This window comes from Neomonachus schauinslandi, chromosome 5, assembly GCF_002201575.2.
Source record: "Neomonachus schauinslandi chromosome 5, ASM220157v2, whole genome shotgun sequence".
Classification (NCBI taxonomy): Eukaryota; Metazoa; Chordata; class Mammalia; order Carnivora; family Phocidae; genus Neomonachus; species Neomonachus schauinslandi.
In genome coordinates this window covers 92,320,061-92,345,729 of record NC_058407.1, presented here as the reverse complement: position 1 = coordinate 92,345,729, position 25,669 = coordinate 92,320,061, and the positions used below count along the sequence as shown (strand labels likewise).

Below are 25,669 nucleotides of genomic sequence, written 5' to 3'. Positions count from 1 at the left end.
CATGATCTCAGGGTTCTGGGATCGAGTCCTGCTTCAGGCTCCCACTCAGCGGGGAATCTGCTTCTCTCTCTCTCTCTGCCCGGCCCCCACACCCCACACATAAAACAAAATTTATGTGACTTGCTTTAGTAAAACACAAAACTAATATGTGGAAAAGACTCCAAATCATTAAACTATAAATGTATAGTCTTTTTCACAACTGAAGCCTTATGTCAGAACACACTGAATCCTTTCCTATGTGACTTCTTATACTTTCAGGCACAGAATAATTTCAATAGTTAATTGAATAGTTAATATTATTTTATATCATATTATTATTTGTTATATTATTTACTATAATTATACAATATACTTAAATATGTTTATATATTTATATGATATATAATATACATTTATATTATTTATATGTAATGTTTTCTATATTACATATTTATTATACATGTTATATATTACTAATTGAATAATTAATAGTTAATCTATTATTCTATATCAGTTTTGTTACCATTTATCCTAGTGAACCATATCCTACAATTCTCTGCCATGAATTTACTCTTTCTAATTGAATTCTCTGTTTATCATATCTACCAATTAGTTCTTGTTTATCGATCAAGACATGGGCCTTCACATATACTTGAGTCATAAACCAGGTTACCCCAAGCCAACAATGTTTGTTACACACTGTGTTTTGCTGTTATTAGCACAGTGTGTGTGTGGTTATGTGTGTTTAATATGTAATATGTATTGCTAATATTTAAATATCAGAAGATATTGCAGCCAAAAAAAAAAAATCTGGATTCATGACTGGATGAGGAGGTCTGGTAACATCAACTGGAATTAAGTAGCAACCACCCATTACGTTCAGAGCATATGCTCTCTAGTTCCCCATATATTTACAACTGTTTCATACTAGGCTAAATTTACTCATATGCATTTTCCACTTGGCCTCTTATACACTTAAATTTTTTACCTTTAGTCTATTCTATGAACTTCAAAGGACAAGGAAGTTGTATTTTGAAGATTTTCTTTGCTGTACTGTTTTTACTGCTCTTCTTTTATAAAAATGAATAAATATAAATTATATAGAGTAATGCATGTTTGACTGCCTTTCTCAATGAAGCTATGCAATTGTGCACTAAATATTTAATGCTCAAAAGTAAAAGACTTAATTTTTTTATTATATCAATTTTTCCATAACAGCAACTAGCTATCATCAAATAGTAAGTTACAAAAACTTGCATTTTTCCATCTTTAGTCTTTCTCTTTTGTTAAACAAACGATCAACTCTGGACTTGGACAACTTTTTACTCTAGAAAGAATATGAACTACACAGTGTTTTCAAAATCCTGTTTTCTCCTTGAATTCTACTTTGCTTTGGGGTGGAGAATGCAGCTTACCACTACAAGTCCTGTTGTCAGCATTAAGAGAGTAGTGGGCAGGGCATCCACAAACAAAACCTCCAACTGGTACAGCCAAGCAGAGGTGGGAGCAGTGCCCATTGCTGGAAGCACACTCATTCCATCCTGCTTGTCGAGAAGAGTGAAAGACGAGGATGTCCATCACATAATCCAAATGGCCCTGAATGATGGTGCGGTTTTGGCCACTGGTTTTGTTGGCACGTTCAATGCTGCGCCGGCTCCAGTCTGTCCAGTAGATGTAATCTTGGTACTGAGTTAAGCCAAAAGGATGAGGCAAGTCATCTGCTATAACTTCACGGTTGAGTCCTATTTTCAGAAAGGCAGCAGACAGGGCAGAAGCAGAGGTATGAAACATGTGAGAGTATAAGTCTTATTGGCCAAAAGAAAAAAAAATTGTAACATATAAAATATTACATTTGTAAACAATTTAAAATAGAACAATTCAGTTAAAAGCAATTTTAAAACCAGACCAGTCCTCTGAAATCAATCCATCTGGAGTCTGACCCCATGCCTCAAACTTATATTCTTGCTATAAATCATTGAGTTTGTTTAAACTCCTACAAATGATCTATTTTGACTGCAGTCTTATTTTCTTTCCATAAGGGTCTATAAGTTGAACTTTTCTTCTTCCTTCAATAAAAAGATGGCAATGAATATACTGTATTTTACTAGTACAAAGTCACTTCAGGAATATCTAGGGAGTTATAAATTCCATTACAAGCCCAACAATAATGAAATTTCCACAAAATAAAGAGATGTGAATCCAATACCTGGCCCACTATTAATAATAATAAACAGGATAAAATGCCAGAGGAAGAATCTAGACACTCATATGAAGTTCTATTAATAGTACCTAACCAATGGTAGATAGCAGCCACAGATTTCTGCATAGAAAGAATAACATACTATCTGTCTGAATAAAAAGAAATACAGCTTACCAAGCATATTTGAAGATTCTATTAAGTTGGTATCCAGGTCTGTCCAATAAAGCCTCCTTTTAGCATAATCAATAGTTAGGCCATTTGCCCGCCCCACATTTGGAACTAATGTAGTACGTTCACTTCCATCCATGGCAGCTCGGTCTATCTTAGGTTTTCCACCCCATTCAGTCCAATACATAAATCTAAATTCAAAACAATAGATATTTAACATTTGACTTTTGGTTATTTGGGAGAAAGGGCCATATTCGTGCATAGTAACTAAATAAAGAAAATATACTTTAAAACAAAGAATTTGACAAAACCAAATCATTGTTATAATTTTTTCAATTATTTTGGCACCCTCAACTAAATATTTTTTCTCATATCCTAAAAAGGAAGTATGTCAGCTTTCTTTAGTCTTTCCAATGAATTTGTTCCATCCAAAACCCAGAAACTGGAAATAAACCAATCATTTCCTTACTGCTGCTCTTGCATTTATAAAACTAATATTCAAGAAGATACCAAAAAATTAAAGCTGTCTCAGAATCTGATTCACTTCTGAATAAAATATTTTTACATCTTTTTATATATTTCTGAACACAAGTAATTTGAGTTTTTAAATTTTTAGACTTATTTTTCGACTTATATCATCAATTCTCCCCCAAAACAAGTTGTAGTAGTACATCAAAGGTAAAAATTAATAGCCTTTAAATGAAGTTAAAAAGCAAAGTCTGAAATGTATTTGGTCACACAGTGCAAGGGAACATAATATATGTATAAGAGCGAGGAATCACCCTTTATCGTGTCAGCTGGGCAGTGACACTACGACTATAATCCCTGTGAAATTTTAGAATACTCTCTTGCTTTTGTTTTAATTTTTCAAGTTTTTCACATTGACCCTAGAGCACCCCACAGTATAGGCTTTTTACAGATGTAAAGAGGCTAAAGCAATAAAAGAAATGTGAATGATCTAATTTCTTCAACTCAGTCACATGGCACAGCGAGAACTAGAACCTAATCCTTAGCTAAATGCCTTTTCAAGTAAACTAGTGGGGTGCTAGTTCTGAGACATTCTGAGGACTGGGACTAGGAAAGCACTCCACATGCCACCTCTCATCAAATACCTGAGGACACACTCACTCCTCAGCCTGTCAGCTGATGGCTGACTTGACAGCAACACATGAACATGCTTTTCTGAAAATTAAAGTTAGTCCTGGGCTTTGTATTTGCACTTGTCAGCTGACAGGTACATGAACACAAGAAGCAAGGAGAAACGACTGAGAGAGAAATGTTACAGTTGCCAGCAGCCACATAAACTAGTGTCCTTAGTCCCAGCTATTAAATCTGTCTGTCTGGTAACTAATGCTTAGAGTGCAGATCACCATAATCCAACCACAACATGTCAGCACAGAGAACTTTCTTTGCTACGGCCTTCTAACAAGATGGTAACTAGCTAATAATGCAATTAATGTGATTTCAAGGAAACTATTTTTAATTACATATATGGTAAATATGCTTATATGTTCAAACCGTTAACTTCTGCTTTTAAAAATGGAATTACTGGGGGGCGCCTGGGTGGCTCAGTCATTAAGCGTCTGCCTTTGGCTCAGGTCATGATCCCAGGGTCCTGGGATCGAGCCCCGCATCGGGCTCCCTGCTCCGTGGGAGGCCTGCTTCTCCCTCTCCCACTCTCCCTGCTTGTGTTCCCTCTCTCGCTGTGTCTCTCTCTGTCAAATAAATAAATAAAATCTTTAAAAAAATAAAATAAAATAAATAAAATTAAATAAAATAAAAGTGGAATTACTGGGACACCTGGTTGGCTCAGTCGGTTAAGCGTCTGCCTTTGGCTCAGGTCATGATCCCAGGTCCTGGGATCGAGTCCCACATCAGGCTCCTTGCTCAGCAGGAAGCCTGCTTCTCCCTCTGCCTGCCACTCCCCCTGCTTGTGCGCTCTCTCTCTCTCACAAATAAATAAATAAAACCTTTTAAAAAATAAATAAATAAATAAAAGTGGAATTATTCTTCAAATTCCAGATTTCTTAGCTGTTGGCTTTTTAAAACTTGCTAATTCATGTAAGAGGATCACCTATCCTTGAAAAACATAACATGTTGTAAATAAACAACTTACTATTTATTGAAAAGTTTACTATTTAATATCAAAGTTCTCTAAGCTTATAACAGTGATCAAGCTAATTGTCCATTTTGAATTAATGACTATTCTAAAATGGAGCTTTTTAAAATGCAACTATTTCTTAGTACATGGCATTATTTCAGTGGGTTTTGGAATCTGGTTTAACTTGAGAGAGGGTGCAAGCAAATGCAACTTGATACCTTTAAAAAGGCGTTTATTAGCATGTACGTATGATTGGTAATATTTAAATACTAATCCATTTCACTTATCTTTCTCTACCTAATGTTAGTAATGACAAGAGCAAAATTTAGCGAACTTACTCTAAATCAGTGAAATCTCAACTAATGGGCTTTAAAGATTTTATTTGAGAGAGAGAGAGTGAGAGCAAAAGTGCAAGCAGTGGAAGAGGGAGAGAGAGAATCTCAAGCAGACTCCATGCTGAGCACAGAGCCCAAAGGAGGGCTCAATCTAATGACCCTGAGATTATGACCTGAGCCGAAATCAAGAGTTAGATGCTTAAGCAACTGAGCCACCCAGGCACCCCTCAACTAAAGGGTTTTAAAATAAAGCCTACTTATGGTTTAGTTATCAGATTCCTAATCAGCACTACTTAAGATATCAAAAATACAATCCATAATTAGGTTATGTGCAACATAGTTGCAAAGAACGCATACATAAAAGTTGTTTACCCTTCAGCAGGGTCCAATGCAAGAGCTCTGGGACTATCTAAGTCTTTCCACACCAAAACCTGTCGGTGCTGCCCATCCAACTTTGACACTTCAATTCGATTCGTTCCTGTGTCTGCCCAGTACAAGTTCTTCCCAAGCCAGTCTACTGCCATGCCTTCTGGATAATCTAAGCCGAATTCTACCACGTGTTCCAGCGCACTGCCATTCATAAAGGCTCTGCTGATGGTCTGCAAAAATAAGATTAACAACAAAATCACACGGCTTAAGTATAAAACACTATCCAGAAAGAATGTTTGTTTTGGTTTTTGTTGGGTGGGAGGATCCAGAAGAGCCAGGGCATAGTTTCTTAATACAAGTCACATATTTTACAAGCACAGAAAAAACCTGATGTCAATCTCTAATAAATGCAACTGTGCCCTCAAGTTTTATTATCAAGCCAGGGAGAAATTTTTATAATTCTTAAGGACCAAAAACTTATTCTAGTAAGACAGTAGAATGACTTTGCTTAGTAATCAAGTGAAAAAGATATGACCAGAATGTTGCAGACTCATAACTGGTAGTCAGCTTCCTGAAGGTTCTTGAGAGTATGCCATGTCATTGTGTCAATCTGAAAAGATCTCAACAACCTTATACATTATAAAATGTATATAACCATTATCACATTATTACCACTGTAATTCTGAATCCCCCAAAATTTAAAATCATAATTCAAGCTATTAATAATAGCTGCTACTTCTTGGCAAGCACTTCCTTAAGTACTTTGTACACATATATTTTCTCATTTAATCCTCAAAATAGCCCTGCAAGATAGGCATTATCTCTATTTGCAAGATGAGGAAACTTAGAAGGCCATACAATACAAGCCAAAATACATTTACTTACTTTATTCATTCACTCAATTAATAGATTTTACTGAACGTCATTAGAAAATTCAACTCTGGCTCCAATACTCCATGATTTTTGCCTATTAAACAAATTTTACACAAGTTATCTGAAATAAGCCCAAAGCTATCTAGAAGAAGGAAAGATGATTCTCCAGATTTTCTGGTCAGGAGCTCCTCCTTGTTATTGACTCAGTATGTTTTTCAGTATTTATTTTAAGAAAAAGAAAATAAAGGTATACTCTAATTCTGGAGTTTTCTACCTCAGCCAGACTACAAAATTTTGTTTAAAATAAGAGTCAAGCTTCTATAAGCCATTTATATAACTGCTTACTCTTTACTTGTAGAAAATGTCACTCATTATCCTCATAGGGAACAAAGTAGAGGAAGTTTATGTCTTGCAGATTTAGAACACTCAAGCAAAGTATCTTGTATTTTAAAAAAAGCACTTAATTAAATACTGAATGGACCTTCCCCTTGACTTCCTTTAAAAAGTTACGGGCTTTTGTTGAATTCTGCCTACTAAGCAATGAGAGAGAGTGATCATGGTATGAAGACTCAGACATTTTAAAGCTCTCCCTTCTAGTCTTCAGTTGTAACATTCCAATTCTTTTGGCTAACCTTGAGTGATATATCCGTCCAGTAAATGCGGTTGTCTGTTACATCAAAATCCAAAGCAGAAGCTTCTTTGACACCAGTGAGAGGAATGGCCACATTATTATTGTTAGTTTCCAAAGAAATTCGCCGGATATCTGCTCTCCGTGAAAACAAAAGGAAAGCCTCTGGGACAATGCAGGTCTTCATGTCACTGATGAGTTCAAAGCCTATGGGGCAGGCACAGCGGAGGCCCTGAGGCCTATAGAGGCAAAGATGACTACATCCCCCATTTTCCTCAGCGCAGGGGTTGGAACCTAAAAGGTGTATTAATTATAAAAGGGCACAGAAGGACAAACACATCGACACAATCAACATATTTTCACTTGAAAATGACTAGGCATGTGGTTCACAAAGACATGATTATATCTGCTCCCAACTATACTTTCAATTCTAATCTCACATAAATAACCACTATGAAATTAATAGGGAATAAAAAGCCAGGCAGTGGTGCAGGCCTGTAGCCCCACCTACTCGGGAGGCTGAGGCAGAAGGAACACTTGAGCCCAGGAGTTCTAGTTGCAGTGCATGCACTATGTTAGTCGGCTGTCCACAAGAAGTTAGCATCAATATGGTGACCTCCTGGGATGCCACCAGACTGCCTAAGGACTGGTGCACGGGCCCAGGTCAGAAATGGGCCAATGCACTACATTGAATACTAAGCCTACATTTAAAAGGCCTACTCCTGGTTAAAAAAGAATTAACGGATGATTTCTATATTCCCATAAAACATCAACAATTTACAGTGCTGCTGTACAAGCCACTATCTCTGTATTTTTCTCATTCTTGGTGTCCATCTCTGAGGGAATTTGGGAATTACTTACCAATGATTCGATGAACGTTTGTGGCCTTTAGGCCCATGAGGTCAGGAAGCTGATCTATGATGATTTCCCTCTCTGCACTTCGTTTGTGTACTCTTTCGATGCTACGCCTCTGCCAGTCAGTCCAGTAAACATAGTCACCCAACAAAGTAAACCCAAATATGTGAGGAATTTTGTCTTCCACTAGTACTCGTCTCCCAGTGCCATCAGTATTCATAACCTTCAAGTTTAAGTTTAAAGACAAGAGGTAAAGATGTGTACTTATTCTTCAAATGCATATAAAAATAACAAATCCAACTGCCTTTGTATCAACACTGAGAAGTGTCATCTTGGTTATTCCTATTACAAAGCTTTCTTTCACAAAAGGACAACATGCTAATTTAACAAGAATGATTTCAAATACTTAGTATACAAGCTCGTATTTTATCTCTGTTTCTCCAATCTCTTACTACCCTTCCTTCTAAAAATTCTGGCAATATTAGCTTAGTATGTATCTCTTCTATTAAGTGACTATGTAAAAAATTAAAACTACAGTATCATTACCTTAAATTTGCTTGTACATTTGTTTTTATTATAATGTACCTTCGTACACATTATTTTATTACATATTTTGTTTTATAACATATTTTTTAATTCCTGAGAGTTATGTCTTTTTTACACTGAAGGAAAGTGAGATTCATATAAAATCACACAGCTTGGAAACATAGTTATTATCTTTTTTAGGACTCCTTCCACTTACTATATTGCTTATTTCATTGTTTTTGTTTAAAATTTTTTTGAAAGCCCACAGATAAAAGGGCTCTCAATAAATCTCTCAGTCTCCTACGATTATAACTGTAAATGTATCTGGAATTTATAACACTCTCTGCAACTAAGTTTCAAGTAACTAGGATGTACCTACGCTTTCCAACTATGTAGCAACATTATTAAATTCATTCTGACACTCTCATTATAAAGGTCAGCGATTTCCCTGGAAGTGGCAAAGGCTTTTCTGTCCCTGACATTCCAGCAACATGTACTAATCTTCTGTTTTAAAAGATGGAGTAAGTCTTCTAAAGCACCAATACAAGTCCCCAACTGAGACCATTTCTACCATTAAAGTGGCCTGTGTGCCAGGCGAAGTGGCTTTCAGAAATGTTATTCTGGTACTAAAAACAAGTACATGCAAACAATGTCTGTCCCACACCCTCCTAAAAACAGTATCACAATCTTTTATGCAAGTATGAATTTTTTTTATCCATAAAAATAGTAGGAAATAGTCCATGTAAGTCAATACTGTGAGTGCCTAAATGGAATGACAACCAGATGTTATCTTCATCTCTCTCCTCTCTAAAATTTTAAAATTTTTGCTGACCTTCCAAGAACAGCCAAACTTGAAAACAAAGTACTTAAAAATTGAGTGGGCAAAACTGTGCTATATCCCTGTATTTTCACTTGCATATATCAATAAATATTTCAGTTATATCTGATAGAAGAGATTATATTAACTGAATGTTTATCTGTTCGTATCAGATACAACAGGACTTCCATTAAGCCAGCTGTATAATCTGTATTTAAAAGAATAAACACTCTTCCAATTCCTACATTAACTACTGTTTTAAAGTTAATAATTTCTCCTTAATTTGAGACATGAGTCTAGATTTTTTACATTCATATTTTCTTGCAACAGATCATTCCTGGACATACTTTATGTCTATGTTATAACTTAAAATTACTTTGGTATTTAAGAGTATAAGTACTAAGCAGAGAAAAAGGGTCAATAATTTATTTACATATCTAACTAGAATGTGACTTCTAGAATAGCAGGAACCTAATTCATCCATTTATGTGCCAACCACTTTTTTTTTTTTTTTTATGATTTCATTTATTTGACAGAGAGATAGAGAGCACAAGTAGGCAGAGAGGCAGGCAGAGGGAGAGGGAGAAGCAGGCTTCCCGCCGAGCAGGGAGCCCGATGCGGGGCTCCATCCCAGGACCTTGGGATCACGACCTGAGCCGAAGGCAGCCGCTTAACCAACTGAGCCACCCAGGTGCCCCTGTGCCGACCACCTCTATTAGTCTGACAAAGAACTCAACAAATATTTGTTAAATAATTTCTAAAAGGAGACAATTTCCTTAGACACTCACGAAACCTCCCTAAAAATGGAAATGAAAATTTATGTAACAGTTCTTATCCTTAGATCCTACAGCTTAGCCATTTGAATGAATGAATGGTATTCTTGTCCAAATTTTAAATCCATGTAAAAATTTTAAACCGATGTTAAAAAAAAAACAAACAAAACAAAAACCCACAGTACTCCTTATTTTTGGAGAATGAATACATTTCTGATCCCTCCTAAAAGCAGAGCTCCAAGAAAGAATTTCTGGCCCCACTGTATTACTGCCTGGAAACTGTGATCAGAGTGAAAATCTTTCCTTTATTAGACATACAACAGAAACATCTTTATTTTAGTAGGGAAAGTTTAGTTTTTAAAACTCTGTATTTTTACCCACATCCTAATACAGAGATTATTTCTTGACCTCAAGCCTCTTCCTCTAACCCCCTTATAAGAACTTCCTCTCAATACTACTTCCCTCCTTCCCAGGATCTTCAGTACCTCCCTCTCTGTAGGGTCCTTTTTTCTGCCTTTATCACAACACAATTTCTCTCAACTTAGAGAAACACAGTTTAAAAGTTGAATGATTCTGTTTTTACTGACATATTCTTTGAATGTGATCTGTAACAGCTGCCTCCACCTCTTATCACTACTCATTCCCTTAACTCTCTACACCACGGACTTCCAATCTATGACTCAGATGAAATAAATCTACTGAAAACGGTCAATGATACTTCCTTGCTTTTCTCAGTTCTTGTGCTCTTTTGCTTTTTTTTTTTTTTTTAAACATTTGATACTCTTAACCACTATCCAAATGCACTGGATTTTCATGGCACCATGTGACCTTATCTCTTTATCTATAGCCAGGATAGCTTTTTATCTCTTCATTTTACTGGTTCCCCTTCCTTCTTCAAACCTGGATGGATATTTTCCAAGGCTTCCTGAGTTCTTCTTTCCAAACCACCCTTTAAAGCCTATCAAATCAGGGTGCCTGGGTAGCTCAGTTGGTTACGCGTCTGCCTTTGGCTCGGGTCATGATCCCAGGGTCTTGGGATTGAGCACTACGTCGGGCTCCCAGCTCAGCAGGGAGCCTACTTCTCCCTCTCCCCGCTGCTCTGCTCTCTCTGTCTCTCTCTAATTAAAAAAAATAAAGCTTATCAAATTTTATAGCTTCTACTATTATCTTATGTAAAAAAATAAGAAATATGTAAAGTTCTAATCTAAGGTCTCATCAGTTTCTACTGCAGTTATTTCCAACTGCATCTCCTGGAAAATGTACTGCTACCTCATCTAAAATGTCATATACTTAACAGTGAACTTCTGTTCTCTATTAGGGGGAGTTCATCATTCCATCAGAGAGTGTCTAACACACAGTGCTAAGTATTATGCACTGTAACACTCTAAAATACTACTTTCTTACAAGCTTATGATATATTAAAACATGTCTGACTTGATTTTATTCCTAGTTTAGTATTATCTTAAACAATTATTTGGCATTATCTTACATTTTAATAAATTAACGCCAATTTTGCTGTACTATGCCCAAATACTGGCCTTCCTATTAAAATTTACTTGCTGATCTAAAGGCTACACTAAATGCCTAATATTGAACTTCTTTATAAAAACAGAATTTAAATTCTCCCCCCAAAACGTCATAGGATCAACCAACTCTTTCTCCTTTCAGTTGTTTCAGCCTGCAACGTTTCTGTTTGTTCATTTTGATAAATGAACAACTTAAAAGATGGCAGCTTAAGTATGAATTTGGATAATGGGCAAAGAATGAAACTGAAAATCACAGTGAGAAAAGTAACAAAAGCACAATTCCAAAAGATCCTTTTAGTTTACACAATTAAGCATCTTCTATTTAGCAGTTACTCTCTATGCTTCTGCCCTCTACAAATCTCTAATCATTAGCAAACAATGTTTTGGCACAATCAGACAGTCTGAGATTTCAAATATAAGCTCTATCATTCACTAGGTACCCTTAGGCAATTTCTCACAAGTACAACAGGAAGAGAACTTACATCGCTAAATTATTTAAGGATTAAAGAAAATAATATTAAATATATAGAATAGTATTGGGTATGTAGATGCTCAGCAATGTTAGTTCTTGCCCTTTAAAATTATTTTAATAAAATGCTTTAGTCCCTTAAGGTAATATAGCTATGTTTAAATGGCTGTAATGTATAAATTTATTAAAATGTAGTATTTCAAAATAAAAACTGATACATTAATATAAAAGAATATGTGGAAATAAAACACCAAAACAACCACACACTGTTAAACTGAAGAATAAAAACAATACAGACCCTTTCTATGTCCTGGCAACTAGTGGAAAATTACAGGGCTGCAGCCTTATTCCCATTTCCAACCCCCAATCGTATTGTTCGGCTTATGCTACTTAGATATACGTTAACTAAAACAGTAAATAAAAAGGAGCTAACAATTTGGTAATTAGATCACATATACTTTTGCTGCTGTACCAGATCCTCACTCCACTCCCCCAGTCCAAAATCAAACACTGACAAACATATCTAATGAATGCAAATCATCATGAAAGACATCATGATGAATGCTCAGAAGTTTATAAGAGGGCCTCTTCTAGCAAAGGGATTACAATTTAGTTGAGGAGGTAAACTACACTTACATTAAAATCATACACATATACCCCTCTCTGGCCTGTAGCTTATCAGGAAAAAGTGTAGGAAATAGTAGGAGCTCAAATCCATCTTGAAGAATTAGAAGAATTTTGACAAAGCGAAAGAGAAAAGGATTTTCCAGATATAAAAGAAATAACACATGTTAAGACACAGTCAAAGATGCCTTGTGCGACTGACTTTGAAAGAAAGGCGCTGAGGCAGAAAGAAGACAAAAGGGACTCAAAGGAGACAACATTAGGCAGATACCATCCTATGGCAGGTATGAAATTCCAGGATGAGAACTACAGAAAACAAGATACTTCTGAGAGCACTTAAAGGAGGGTGGCATGACAAAATTCTATTTCAGGAAGACCTCATTTACCTCTGTCACTGTGTTCTGACTCTGCTAATAATAAACATCTTCAATACAGAATTATGGGTAATAAAATATTTTCATTTACTGTGGGATGGTAACAGAGGTCCAAAATCTCTTATCTGAAAGCCTTAAGGCCAGCCATATTTCCAAATTCAGATTTTTTATGGTATTTAGAAAGGTGAACACAATGCACATAGAACATCACCTCTGCCTGGGTCCAGGGCAGCACTTGTTGACAAACACATTAGTATTTTGTGCAGCAAAACATATACATATTCCCATAAAGGGGGATAAATGAAGACTCCAGATAGTCTTACGCTGCTTCAAGTCAGGTTTTCCACCAAATGAATTAGCAGAAATAACTTCGTTTTGAGAGCTTTTTCATTTTAGAATTACACATAAAGGATTATAGATTAGAAATGCTTTGGTCTAGGCCCTTGTCTAAACTGGTGTTTGGATCAGTGTTAATGCTACTCTAAGTGCAAGCCAGGGTCTCAGGAAAAAGAAAAAAGAGCAAAGGACATATTAAAAATAAAAGGTTTTTAGCAACATCTGTCGAACAACAACAAATGGTAATAAAGATCTTACAAAGATCTTTAGATTAGCACAGTGGCCAGGAACTCAAATACAGTTCCCTAAAAGCCACTACTAAGGATTTTGTAGCTTTACCTACTAGAGCATTAGTCCCTTTTAGCTAATCCTTCTTCTTTCACTTTAAAAGCAAAAACCAGAAGTCTTCCCCCGCCCCCGCCCCGGGTGGAAGGGAGTAAATAAAGTGCACATTAAAGCTAGATATATCACATCTACTTCCAATTAAACAATGTAATTAAGATGTGCTAAAGATTTTTTAATGTAATTTTATAAGCACACTGTTTCCCTTAATTCCCTATCTTCCTGTTTTTGTCTGTTGTAGTTTTTACAGCAGGGTCAAGTCTAGAACAGTGCTGCCCAAGAGAAATATTTAAGCCCCAAATGTGAGTCATGTGTGTAATTTTAAATTTTCTAGTAGCCAGATTTTAAAAAGGAAAAAGGAACACGTAAAATTAATTTTAATACTGTATATACTGTATTTTATCTAATCCAATATATCCAAAATATTTTTATTCATGTAATCAATACTTAAAAATTCATTAATGAGACTTTTATGTTTGTTTTCATACTAGGCCTTCTTAGTATGTATTTTACACTTCAAGCATCTCTAGTTAGAGTAGCCACTTTCTGAGTGCTCCACAGCTATGTGTGGCCACTGGCTACCATAATGGACTGTGTAGGATTAGAATTTCATGGCGGTGACTATACAGCCTACAACAAAATTAACGTACTCCTTTAGATTACATCTCTGTCCCCTCTCACACCTGCTGTGACAAGACTGCCCTATACCCTTCAGGCTCAGTAAAGCCACAAAAACAATTAAGTGTCTTCCATTTGGTCTTTCCTCCCTCTTCAGCTATACTATACTTAATTCTAATACAGGTTAAAATTATTTTTAAAAAATGATTTCCGATGGGAAAATATTAATAATGCTTTTTTTCAGCTTTTATCACATTTGAAAGTTTAAATTTCAACACTAGCTGAGACTTATAAGAACAAGGACAAAGGCATGATTCTTTCATTTCTTTTAGGTTATCCCAACATTACAACCACAGTTATATTAATAGATAATCCATACCTGCCATCTCCTTGGCTCTCCCACTAAGAGAATATTCTAGATTGACCATGTACTAATAATGGTTAAGGCTGATGGTTCATGAGAATCTTTACTCTGCTTTACTGTATGTCTGAAATTTTTCATAATTAAAAAAAAGGGGGGGAGGAAAGATAAGGTGCAAGTCCAAGGGCACCTGAATAATAATAATAATAATAGCTGTCATTAACAAATGCTGTTATCATTTTTGTTGTTATGATGTGGAAAGCAATTATAAGAATCCATCAACAACTTAAAAAATCTGATTGTGAGACTTTACATCTAAAGAACCATATTTTCCCTTTATACAGAGTCCAATGATTACTTTCTGAACTCTTATTTCCTCCCATTACTTTTGTAGCAGTGACACTTCTATTAGAAAATGGCTTTTCCCCTAAATATTTCTCTTTTACCAGCCACACAATCTCTACTGGGCAAAAGAAACACAGTGAAAAAGAACACACTGCTTTGTCTCAAAGAAAAGCACTATTACATTTCTCATACCCAACAAGTAACAGTTTTGGACAGGTTACTAGGTTTGTAAATATGGTTTTAGGCCCCTTATGTTTAAAATAACAACACAAATCCTGGTTAAAGCTTGCTTGTACATTCTGAACCCAGAACAAATGAACCATTTTAAGCGATTCCAAAAGATTATCCTTATGCTTTAAAAGTTGAGCCAACACTAATTAAATCTTCTGGCAGCTTTTGAGGGTGTGCTTCGCTGTATTACCTCAGAGTGGTTTAATTAGTTAAACTGAAATTGGGCTTCTGTCACTTCTAAAATCTACCTCCAAATCTGAACCAGAGTCTCCAGTGGTTTCAACTGCTTCAACCACATTGTGGTAGGGATTTAACTATTCTGAGGCATTCCCAAATATTACAAACCACACTGAGAATATAGGCTACAACAGGAAACAGATGTGGGTTAACCAGAATATCTCCACAGAAAGGAGGTAATAGCAAACGTTCTATAGATATCACATTTGGTTTTTTGAGCAGTTTCATCAGCTTATTAAATGTCAAGACAGGATTACCCATGAAATTTTGGAATGCAGCCAGGCTACTACCGAAGTTGTTGCTATGCAACTTCACTTGACTAGACACGTTCAAGAAAGAGATGACAACAGGACAACCAGGCACCTATCATAAAATGAGCTAGAGTGGGAATACTATGACATTCTAATTATGCTCACAATGAACCATTCCTCTCTAATGTTCCAGCCAATATCCAAAACAAATAGTGAATTAATATTTATATATAAAGAGACAATAGGGCTCATTGGAGGCTGACTGATAATAGGGTATAAAATATAATTTCACAAAAATGGTATTTTTAAAAATGGAATATACATCCATGGAAAGAACAGCTCAATCATGCAGGATCTCACTGGGGTGACAAGTAAAGAGAAATGCTTTGGAACTGGCAGGGAAAGTAAAGAGATGCCATGCACCTGTGTAAAAGAGCATAAGGGCAATCACAGTCCTGCATTTACAGCCTTTTAACCTAGGTTCAAGTAAATACAAGTGATTTTTAATGTGAAAAGAGAAATATCATAGTTTCATTGGGTAGTTTTATTTTTTCAAGGAGTCATGCTTAGAGCATTAAACAGCTGCAGTTACTATGCTCTTTTACAGATAGAGCTAAGAATTGCTACTGTGACCAAAGCTTTCTAAAACCAAAATTACTCAGGAAAACTAGAAAATTAACAGATTTTCAGTTCAAGGCATCATGATGAATACAACTCCACCTTGGTCAATTATATTCAACTGTTTCATGAGACACTTCTGAGAGTGCCACTGTCCTAGGGCCTTCAAAAAACTCTAATGCAGGAAACATGTTAACAAGGGAAAACTGCTCTTTCATTCTCTTCAAGCACAACTAAAATAAAGTCTATTTGGAGTCTGAGTAGAAATAATAATCAACACCTTATTATTATTATTATTATTTTTAAAGATTTTATTTATTCATTTGAGACACAGAGATACAGAGAGAGAGAGAGAGCATGAGCAGTGGGAGAGGCAGAGGGAGAGGGAGAAGCAGACTCCCGGCTGAGCCAGGAGCCTGATGTGGGGCTCGATCCCAGGACCCTGGGATCATGACCTGAGCTGAAGGCAGACGCTTAACCATCTGAGCCACCCAGGCGCCCCAACACCTTATTATTGAAAGGCAAAGTACTCCAGTACCAGTGAGTATGCCTTATGTTCAGATATTGGTTTTATTTATTTATTTTTATTTTTTAAAGACTTTTTTTTTAAAGTAATCTCTCCAATGTGGGGCTCGATCTCACGACCCTGATCCAGCCAGGCACCCCCCAGATACTGATTTTTAAATACTATTCTTCAGGAGTGCCTGAGTGGCTCAGATGGTTGAGTGTCTGCCTTTGGTTCAGGTCATGATCTCCAGGTCCTGGGATCGAGCCCCTCATCGGGCTCCCTGCTCAGCGGGGAGTCTGCTTCTCCCTCTCCCTCTGCCTCTCCCCCTGCTTGTGCTCTCTCTCTTTAAGGGATAAATAAAATCTTAAAAAAAAAAATACTATTCTTCATTAAACAGAACTATGGCTCCTTAGAGTAATAGCTAATTCCAGGGCTGAGGCAAGATAAATGTAAGATAAAGCTGAATATATTGTTGTTCCAGAAAGTGCTTTAAAATAATGGAGGTTCCTTGAAATATAGAATCACCACATGATCCAGCAATCCCACTTCTGGGTATATATCTAAAAGAACTGAAAACGGGATCTCAAAGAGATATTTATTTGCACATCCATGTTCACTGCAGCATTATTCATAACAGCCAAAGGTGGAACCAACCTAAATATCCTCTGATGGATGAATGGATAAAGAAAATGTGGTGCATACATAAAATAAAATATTATTCAGCCTTTAAGAAGAGAATCTTGTTATATGCTACAAAATGGAGGAACTATGAGGATGTTACGCTAAGTGAAATAACCCAGCAACAAAAAGATAATACTGTATGATTCCACTTTAGGTATCTAAAGAAGTCAAAATCTTAGAAACAAAGTAAAATGGTGGTCGCCGGGGTGGGGAGAAAAAGGAAGTTGTCTGACAGAATTTCAGTTTTGCAAGATGAAAAAGTTCTAGAGATTTTATTGCACAACATGCATATAATTAACACTACTCTCTGCTTAAAAATGGTTATGATAGTAGATTTTATGTTATGTGGTTTTTTTAACCAGTGAAAAGGTCACAGGAATCAAGTTGAAGGGGCTACTAATGCCAATTCTGGGACAATTTTTGCAACAATACAATAATGGAATATAACCTTATAATATTCTACAATTTTATAGAATAAATACCCATGGTTCCATATTAATATACATACGAAAAACTGAATAGAGGAGAGGGAACAGCTCTTCCTGATTGGAATCAGGAAAATTCCAATTAATAAATATAATAGGCATAATGGAAATCGTATCAATGTTAATTTCCTGGTGTTGATAATTGTTCTGTAAGTATGTAAAATGAAACTGGCTGAGAGATCTATTATTGCAAATTTTTTGTAAGTCTGAAATTATCTCAAAATGGTCTAAAAAAAGAGGCAACATAGCAAACACAGAAAGTACTGTATTAGGAATCAGGAAATTGGAATTCATTCTTTTTTTTTCCTAAATAGAAAGTTCTATGACCTTAGGCAAATAAAAGAAACAAACTAAGCAAAAAGCGCCAAAGAATGCTGAATTTTAGGAAGAGAAACCTAGGGCAGAAGGAACTAATGTTTCTGTGAGCATTATACCTAGAAACTATAACTAATTTTATGAGAACTAAAACCAGCTTTTTTTTTATGCAAAAACAGTTTTGAAAACCCATGAAACATTGTTTACTTACTATCTTGAGACTAATGAAATCTATTATGGCATAGGAGGGTTTTTTCATATTTTAAGAATAACACTGTAGCTAAAACATAAAAGCAATATTACAAATCTCAACCAAATATAAAAACCAAGGCATTAGTCAACCCAAAATCAAAAATAAATGAACAAAAACAAAAAACTCTGAATAGGGGTGATATTAATTACATAAAGCCTCTAATTTCATTCCTACTTAGAAACTCTAGAAGCCTGGAAAATTTCAGAAGCTCATAATTATAAATGAAATACTAAACAAATACCAGTCTACTGAAAATCTCACTACAACCAAAGGAATTCTAATCCTTCTCCAAGATTTAGTTATTTCAGATCAAATCTAACAAAAAAAATTATAGTACAATGAATGAATGAATGGGAAATCTATGCGTTCAACAAAAAAATTATAGAACCTGCATTGTAATATTCTTAGAATGTCTAAATTTTTAAATTGTAAACTACACTTAAAGTGCAAAAAAAAAATGGAGAAGCCTTTCTTCATTATGGGTAACTTTAGGAATAACTATTACACAGAATCTTCATATAGCTGGTGATAATTTTAAATTTAAGTAGGAAGTTAAAAATACTTGTCACTTTTAACTGCTCAGTGTTTTGCGAAGTCCCTCCCAAGAAGTCCCAAAATTGTGGTCCTTGCAATTATTTGACTGCCTACCCTTTCCAAACTCTCTAAAAACAGTAAAAATAAAATCTCTATGACCCCTGTAAAAGTATAATAGTTTCCCACCTATAGAGTAATAACCTCCTGAAAAATAATGTTTTACATGAACTCCTTTAGTAAAAACATTTAAATGCTTGGCTAATTTCAAACAACAGCTTTAAACATTTATTTAAACCTCCCAAGCATGTTAATAATGGAATAGCTTGTATACAGGTCAATACAAAATATAAACAAATATTACAAGGAGAAGTTGCTTTCAGTAAAATTGAGTTATGAAAGATTTTGAACCCCCAACAGGCAAGTTTTCTTTAGTTAATAGGGATTCAATGCACCATAGATAAGGAAAAATTTAAAGAAAAAAGAAAATATTCATGTCATCTGAATATAAATTTCCTTTAAGCAACTCTCCCAAGGCAAATGTACTATCTGTTCTTAATCTAAAATAACGCAGTTAGTACAAAAAAACACCAGAAAATGTTATAATGGGAAGAAACCTAAACATCATCTGGTTTAAATGATCTTACTGGTCAAAATACAAAGACCAGATTATTATGTGAATTATCTAAGGTCATTCAGTTAAATGGAAAAATCAAACAAGAATTAAGGTCAGGGTCTACTATTACAAAATGTTTCAATAAAGATCTAGAGATTACCACTCATAACAACTAAATACCGTTACCAACTGTAAAGAAGCTAACTTCTCTTCTTAAGAAAGCAGGACATTAAAATCAGCACTCTTTTACTTCAGGAGTACAAAAACCAAAGGAACCTAAAAAGGAAGTTTGAAGCTAAAAATATCTCCACATATATTATATGGTTTTATACTAAAACATGAAAAGGATAACAACAGAACATTTTTAAATGATCCAAGAGCAAGTTCAAACTTAGTCACTAAAATAACATGCCTGAGATTTTTCTAATTTACATAGATAAAACTATACCAACTCCTAAGTGAGGCAAAGCATCTTGTTTGGTGAGGCTCTAAGGGTTTGTTGTGGCATTTCAGGAAAGCATGATTATACTCATCATCAAGCAAGTTTCTCTCATTATATATGTGCAATAATTTTTTTAGAGCCAGACAAAGTAGAGTGGATAATGAGACAACAGGGCATATAATTAGATGATGTACTGCTCTGGCTGCTGTAGATTATAACAAGTTAAATAATGTTGCCTGAATTGTACATCAAAAGATAACTTTCAAATAGGAATTCAAAAATATGTTATCAGAAAATACACCCCAAACAGATGCAAGATGATATAAAAGGACAGCACCATGCTTATAACTCAATGAATATAGGCCCCTAATCCAGGTATTCTGTTGAGCTGAGGAATCTAATGATGGTGTTTATCAATATCATTCTTCAGTTACAATATGCCAGGAACAAATGAGGAAAAATATATATTCACATACATTCATATAGTGTTGTGAAGTAGTAGAAATGGGCAAAGATTCAGGTATTTAGGCTCATTATCTTGAATATTTCTCTAAAACTGAAAATAAAATCAATTTTAAGGAGCATTGAATGTTATAAATTGGTAAAGATTCAAAAGGAAGTACTTGTTGGTACTTGTCATATAATCAAAAGAGCTTTATCTCAACAGCAGATGATTATATTATTATAATTTCTTAAGGAAGAATTAATCTTAGAAACGATTAAGAAAAACCATAAATGGGCCCTTGTGTACTTTTAACAGACTTTCACAATACACAGGCTAAAGATGCCAGACAAAGAAATTACAAAGAAATATTAGGAAATTAGGAAAACAAATTAGGATATTGATAAAATAGAGGAAGTTGTCATGAGGGGAAACTGTAGTCCTATAATTACAGGCTTAGAATATGAACTAGATCATTCACCAATTGTCAAGTTTTCAGCACATATCCTACATAATAATACCCTCTTTATTCAAAATTTCTTTGTACTTAAGGCTCTAATAATCTCTGTTTCCCAAAGTTGTGCCAGGAATAATTAAATTTGGACAAAAACTACCTATGGACATTATATTCTCTAAAGCAGGGAAATTTATAGTGAGAGACTAAAAACAAATCTACATGCCCTTAAAGTAGGTAAGAAATCTCTTTTTATCTATAACTAGTAGGTGTTGTGTTTGTCAGAAGCTCAGAAATGAAAGAAGGAAAAATGAAATAAAAAGCATATAATAAAAAAATTGTGAGAAAAATTTGACAATGTCATTTTCAATAAAACCAGTGATTCAAAACACAGTGATTAATTTTGCCAATCAGGTAAGTTATATATAATGAGAAAAGCATCCTCAACACCAAACAAAACAAAAAATAACCCAAGCTGATGCAACATTCTTAACTTTATATAATGGCAAGAAAATGCTTTAAACTTATAAATTATCCATGATAATTTATAAGTCTTTGCTACTGAAAAGCAGTATTGCATGCCCTCAGTGCAACAGACGTTTTTGGCAGTGAAACCTGACCAAGAAAAATACAAATGTTAAGACACAATGTGCTTCTGCCTACTCTAGGGTCTTATAAAATAGAAATAAAGGCTTATTTGATGATTGTCCTATCAGAAAAACAGAAATGTTCCTTTCTGCTAAGGCTTTAGGATTATATAAGGAAGCCCCAGAACACTATAGTAATACTCGGGTTGGCCTAGGGGTGGGGAGTGGGGGGGGGGAGTTCAGAGCAGACAAATAAATAAGAAGCTTGTTTGTAAAAGGTGATGAAATTATTTTAGCATAATGAGTAAGAAGCATCAACAAGTACCAGCATGTACCTTTTATATAACACCTACAGATAAGTGGTCACTATCATCTGACAAGTAGGGAAATCAGATATATCCTAATAGACACACTCTCTTTTTTTTAAGATTTATTTATTTATTTTAGAAAGAGAGAGAGAGAGAGCGTGTGAGCGCAGGGGGAGAGGGAGAGAGAGTCCCAAGTAGACTCCTTGCTCAGCATGGAGCCCGACATGGGGCTCGATCCCACGACCCTGAGACCACAACCCAAGCCAAAATCAAGAGTAGGACGCCCAACCAACTGTGCCAGCCAGGCACCCCTAAATACATCCTTATATTAATGTGCCAGCCAATATTATGACTATCTTTTAAAAAATGTGGCATCATTAGCAATCCCATGTCCCATCCCTCTTTGCAGAAGCTGGTTATAAAACCTTAGATAAACCTGTTTGTTCTTTCTGCAAGTCTGCACAATAAAAACCAAATCTGAAACCTGCAGCTCTCCAGTATACCCAGCATCTGGTTATATCACCATATCACCACATACAGAAAAGGGAGTGAGAACCTGATCTAAGGAATCTCCACTGAGGGCACAGATAGCATAGGTGGATGAACATTCTGAGCTCTTCCCATAAGACCCAGTCAAAACAAAGAGTTTCCTATGCCTTACAATTGCTACATAAAAATTTACCAAATCACAATCTTTTCTTTTCAAATGTACTATAAACACACATAGGGCAGTTTGATCCCAAGTAAACTCAAAGTCTTCCAGAAGAGAACAGTTATACAACTATTATTTAATATTTTCTTAGACTCCCAGGAAAAATCAACTTTCATTCTTGGACATGACAAAAAGCTGGGAAGCTTTCTTTCTTTTTTTTTTAAACTGTAGTTGATACACAATGTTACATTAGTTTCAGGTGACTGGACAAGTCCACTGGGAAGATTTCTTAAGAGGATGGACCGGAAGGGAGCACATCATCACCTAGACCAGGGTAAGATCAGTAGTTAGGATCACCTGCTACATAACGAAAGGCTAGCAAATAATCTCTTTAGAAAAAGAAGCATTTAAAAAATTATATATTTTTCCCCAAATTTTCAAGTTCACTATATTCAACCTACTCTCAAGTAAAGTGAGATGAAAAGCTGGTTGTGGCAGTTGCTCCTATAATCACCATTAGTCTCAGAAAGAGAAACTAACAGTTTTTCTCCCAATTATGCAAGATTAATTTAGATGAAGAGCTGTGCTCTTTCCTTAATAAGCCGTATACCAAAAATTTTACACATCATCATAAATTAAGAAGAGAATAAATAACAATACCTGCTCTCTTTACTTCTCAGATGTGTCTATGAAAAGAAAATGACAAAAGTACTGATGCTCAATTAGAGAAACTTCATCAGAATCTCCAGGGGAAAGAACAAGAGGAGGTCTTTGTATGTATAATCTGGTGGAGGTAGATGTACCACTAACCCCAAATAATGTCAAAAAGAGGACAGAGGGCAAACCTGGAAGAGGAGAAATAGATGTGAAAGGCAGGCTTTTAAGGATGCTGGTACCACTCAAGGAAGAAAGAAAGAAGGAAATGAGGAAGTGACACCACTGCATACACATGTATATAGCTCAAAAACACAGAACAGGCCAGAATGAATGCTAATTTTAAGATCTACTGTACTTACTGCAAACCAAGAAAATAAATCCTGTTTAATCAATATTATGTGTTGTTATATAATGTGATTCATTCTTATTCTCAAACATTGTCACTCAGAACCTCCAAAAGTTCTCACTTGTCTACCTAAATCCCTCCTAAACAATTTGTGATTTTGAATAAATTTCTGTATCTAAAGTACTGAAAGTGACCTGAAGTGTAGAAAATAAGACATAAAAAATTCCCAGTAAGAAACAAATGTCTCATTTACAATCTAATCGGTCACAGTAATAAGCTTAAAAAGATACCAAATACAGAATTTTAAAAATCCCTACAAAATAATAAATCAAGTTTTCTTCACTTATGTACAAACATTCTCGTCGGACATATGAGCTTTAAACTGTTTTTCTAAGAGTAGTAATACCTATACCCTCATGTATGGTCCAAAGCTGGTCAACAATACACATTTGTGAACTGCTCGGAAATGGGTGTGCAATTTGTACTCAGGCTGACCCAAGTAGGAAGCTAATAGCCTGTCTAAAAGAAAAATGAACCCATAACTTTGGTTTCATTAGCACTGCACTCTAAGCTGTTAAAGATTCAAATACTAACTTGGATTTAAGGGGCAGGGGGGCAGTGAACACTAAGAGGGAGGAAATTTGTATAGACAAGTCTATGCAAAATTTTCTATTAATGCAAACCAGCTGCATGAATAAGAAATGCAGTTCTCAGTATTTGAGCCTTGTGGAATACTAATGGGTTTTTCTATTCCAAGTTTCCATTCTGAAAAGAAGGCCCTTTAATTCATTATTCTCTCGGAGTCCCTGGCACTCCTAAGAACTACCTTTCTAAAATAATGGCTCTGGGGGCGCCTGGGTGGCTCAGTCGTTAAGCGTCTGCCTTCGGCTCAGGTCATGATCCCAGGGTCCTGGGATCAAGTCCCACATCGGGCTCCCTGCTCGGCGGGAAGCCTGCTTCTCCCTCTCCCACTCCCCCTGCTTGTGTTCCTGCTCTCGCTATCTCTCTCTCTGTCAAATAAATAAATAAAATCTTTAAAAAATAAAATAAAATAATGGCTCTGGAGCACAAATTATGTATCTGTTAGGAGATATGTGCTGTGGCTCTGAATAGCCATTCCAAGCCATTCCTTATATGACAAGTCACGCATCCCCAAAGAAATACTGTGAAAGAAAGGACGTGAGCCATAAGTATGTGATCCATAAGGCCTCTAGCACAGCTTAACTCAAAGTTGTGAAGGTTAGAGTTCATATTCAACATCTAGGTATATGCCATCTACAAAGCACTGTGATAAACCACTGATTTATTGTGATTCACCACTGGTTGTTTCCACCATAATTCTATCCTGATTGCTACAACTTAATTCTACCATATGGTAAATATTTTCCCCCAAGTTTTGATGAATTAATCTTTCTCCTACACAGCTCATAAATCAATTTAAAAACTGTTTGCATGTAACCACCTTAATACTGAATATATGCCACCACCTGCCTCCAACACCAGTGACAACAAAAGTTATACATGCACATATGGGCTTTGTTCTCCTGACAGAACTACCAGCTCTGCCAGTATAATATTTGATTTGTACAGAAACTGTCTCTAGGAAATTCATACAGTGGCTTTATCCATAATGAGGAAAATCACTCACATAAGCTTTTAGGACTGGAAATAGAGGAATATCCATCTCTCATGCCAATACAGCTCAGAAATCTTAGGGGGTTCAGTGGAAGAGAATACATAATCCCTAGCATCCTGAAAGTTGAATAAAATTTCCATACAAGATACCTCTGGCACCCCAGACAAGAGGCAAGAATATCTGCATCAAATTAACATCAACTTAAAAACCATTATAAAACTGGTTTTAAAAGGAAAAAGCAAGAACAAACCTCAATTTTGTCTGTTTTGGCATCTCCCCAGTATATTTTGCCTTCATCATAATCCAAGGCTAAACCATTTGGCCAACCAAGAGAAGTGTTAACCAACACTACTCGGTCGGAACCATCCAGAGCTGCTCGCTCAATTTTCGGGATTTCTCCCCAGTCAGTCCAATACATGTACCTATAGAAGTATACAGAAAATGAGCTAAAAACAGATAATAAACTGTAACCTTCAGATATTCTAAAGGTCCACCACTCACATTACACTGGTATCAGTTAACACCATGGAAGGGAAAAAAAAACAGGACTTAAACATACTCAAAATTTATGTTTAAGACATAATAGCAGTATATACATGCTTGTAGGAAATTTTCAGATCAGTGTTTTCTAGAACTGATCATAAAAAATGCCTTCCAATAATGAGATTCCACTTTTAGTTACGTTTCTTCAAAATATTTTGTGCTCCTTCCCACTAACAGTCATCTCTTTTTCTTAACTTTTTATTTAAGTAATTTCTACACCCAACATGGGGCTTGAACTCATGACCCCAAGATCAAAAG

The 25,669-nt window shown here is 35.6% G+C and overlaps 1 protein-coding gene across 1 annotated transcript in view; it reads right to left on the bottom strand.

Moving 5' to 3' along the window:
- LRP6 (LDL receptor related protein 6) overlaps nt 1–25,669 on the bottom strand; it is a 174,612-nt gene that overhangs the window by 44,841 nt on the left and 104,102 nt on the right. The window contains exons 7-12 of the mRNA XM_021690515.1: nt 25,119–25,290; nt 7,515–7,731; nt 6,658–6,947; nt 5,156–5,382; nt 2,354–2,538; nt 1,395–1,721 (exon numbers count right to left, since the gene is read on the bottom strand). Of these exons, the coding sequence (XP_021546190.1) occupies nt 1,395–1,721; nt 2,354–2,538; nt 5,156–5,382; nt 6,658–6,947; nt 7,515–7,731; nt 25,119–25,290 (1,418 nt within the window). The remainder of the gene's footprint in view (nt 1–1,394; nt 1,722–2,353; nt 2,539–5,155; nt 5,383–6,657; nt 6,948–7,514; nt 7,732–25,118; nt 25,291–25,669) is intronic.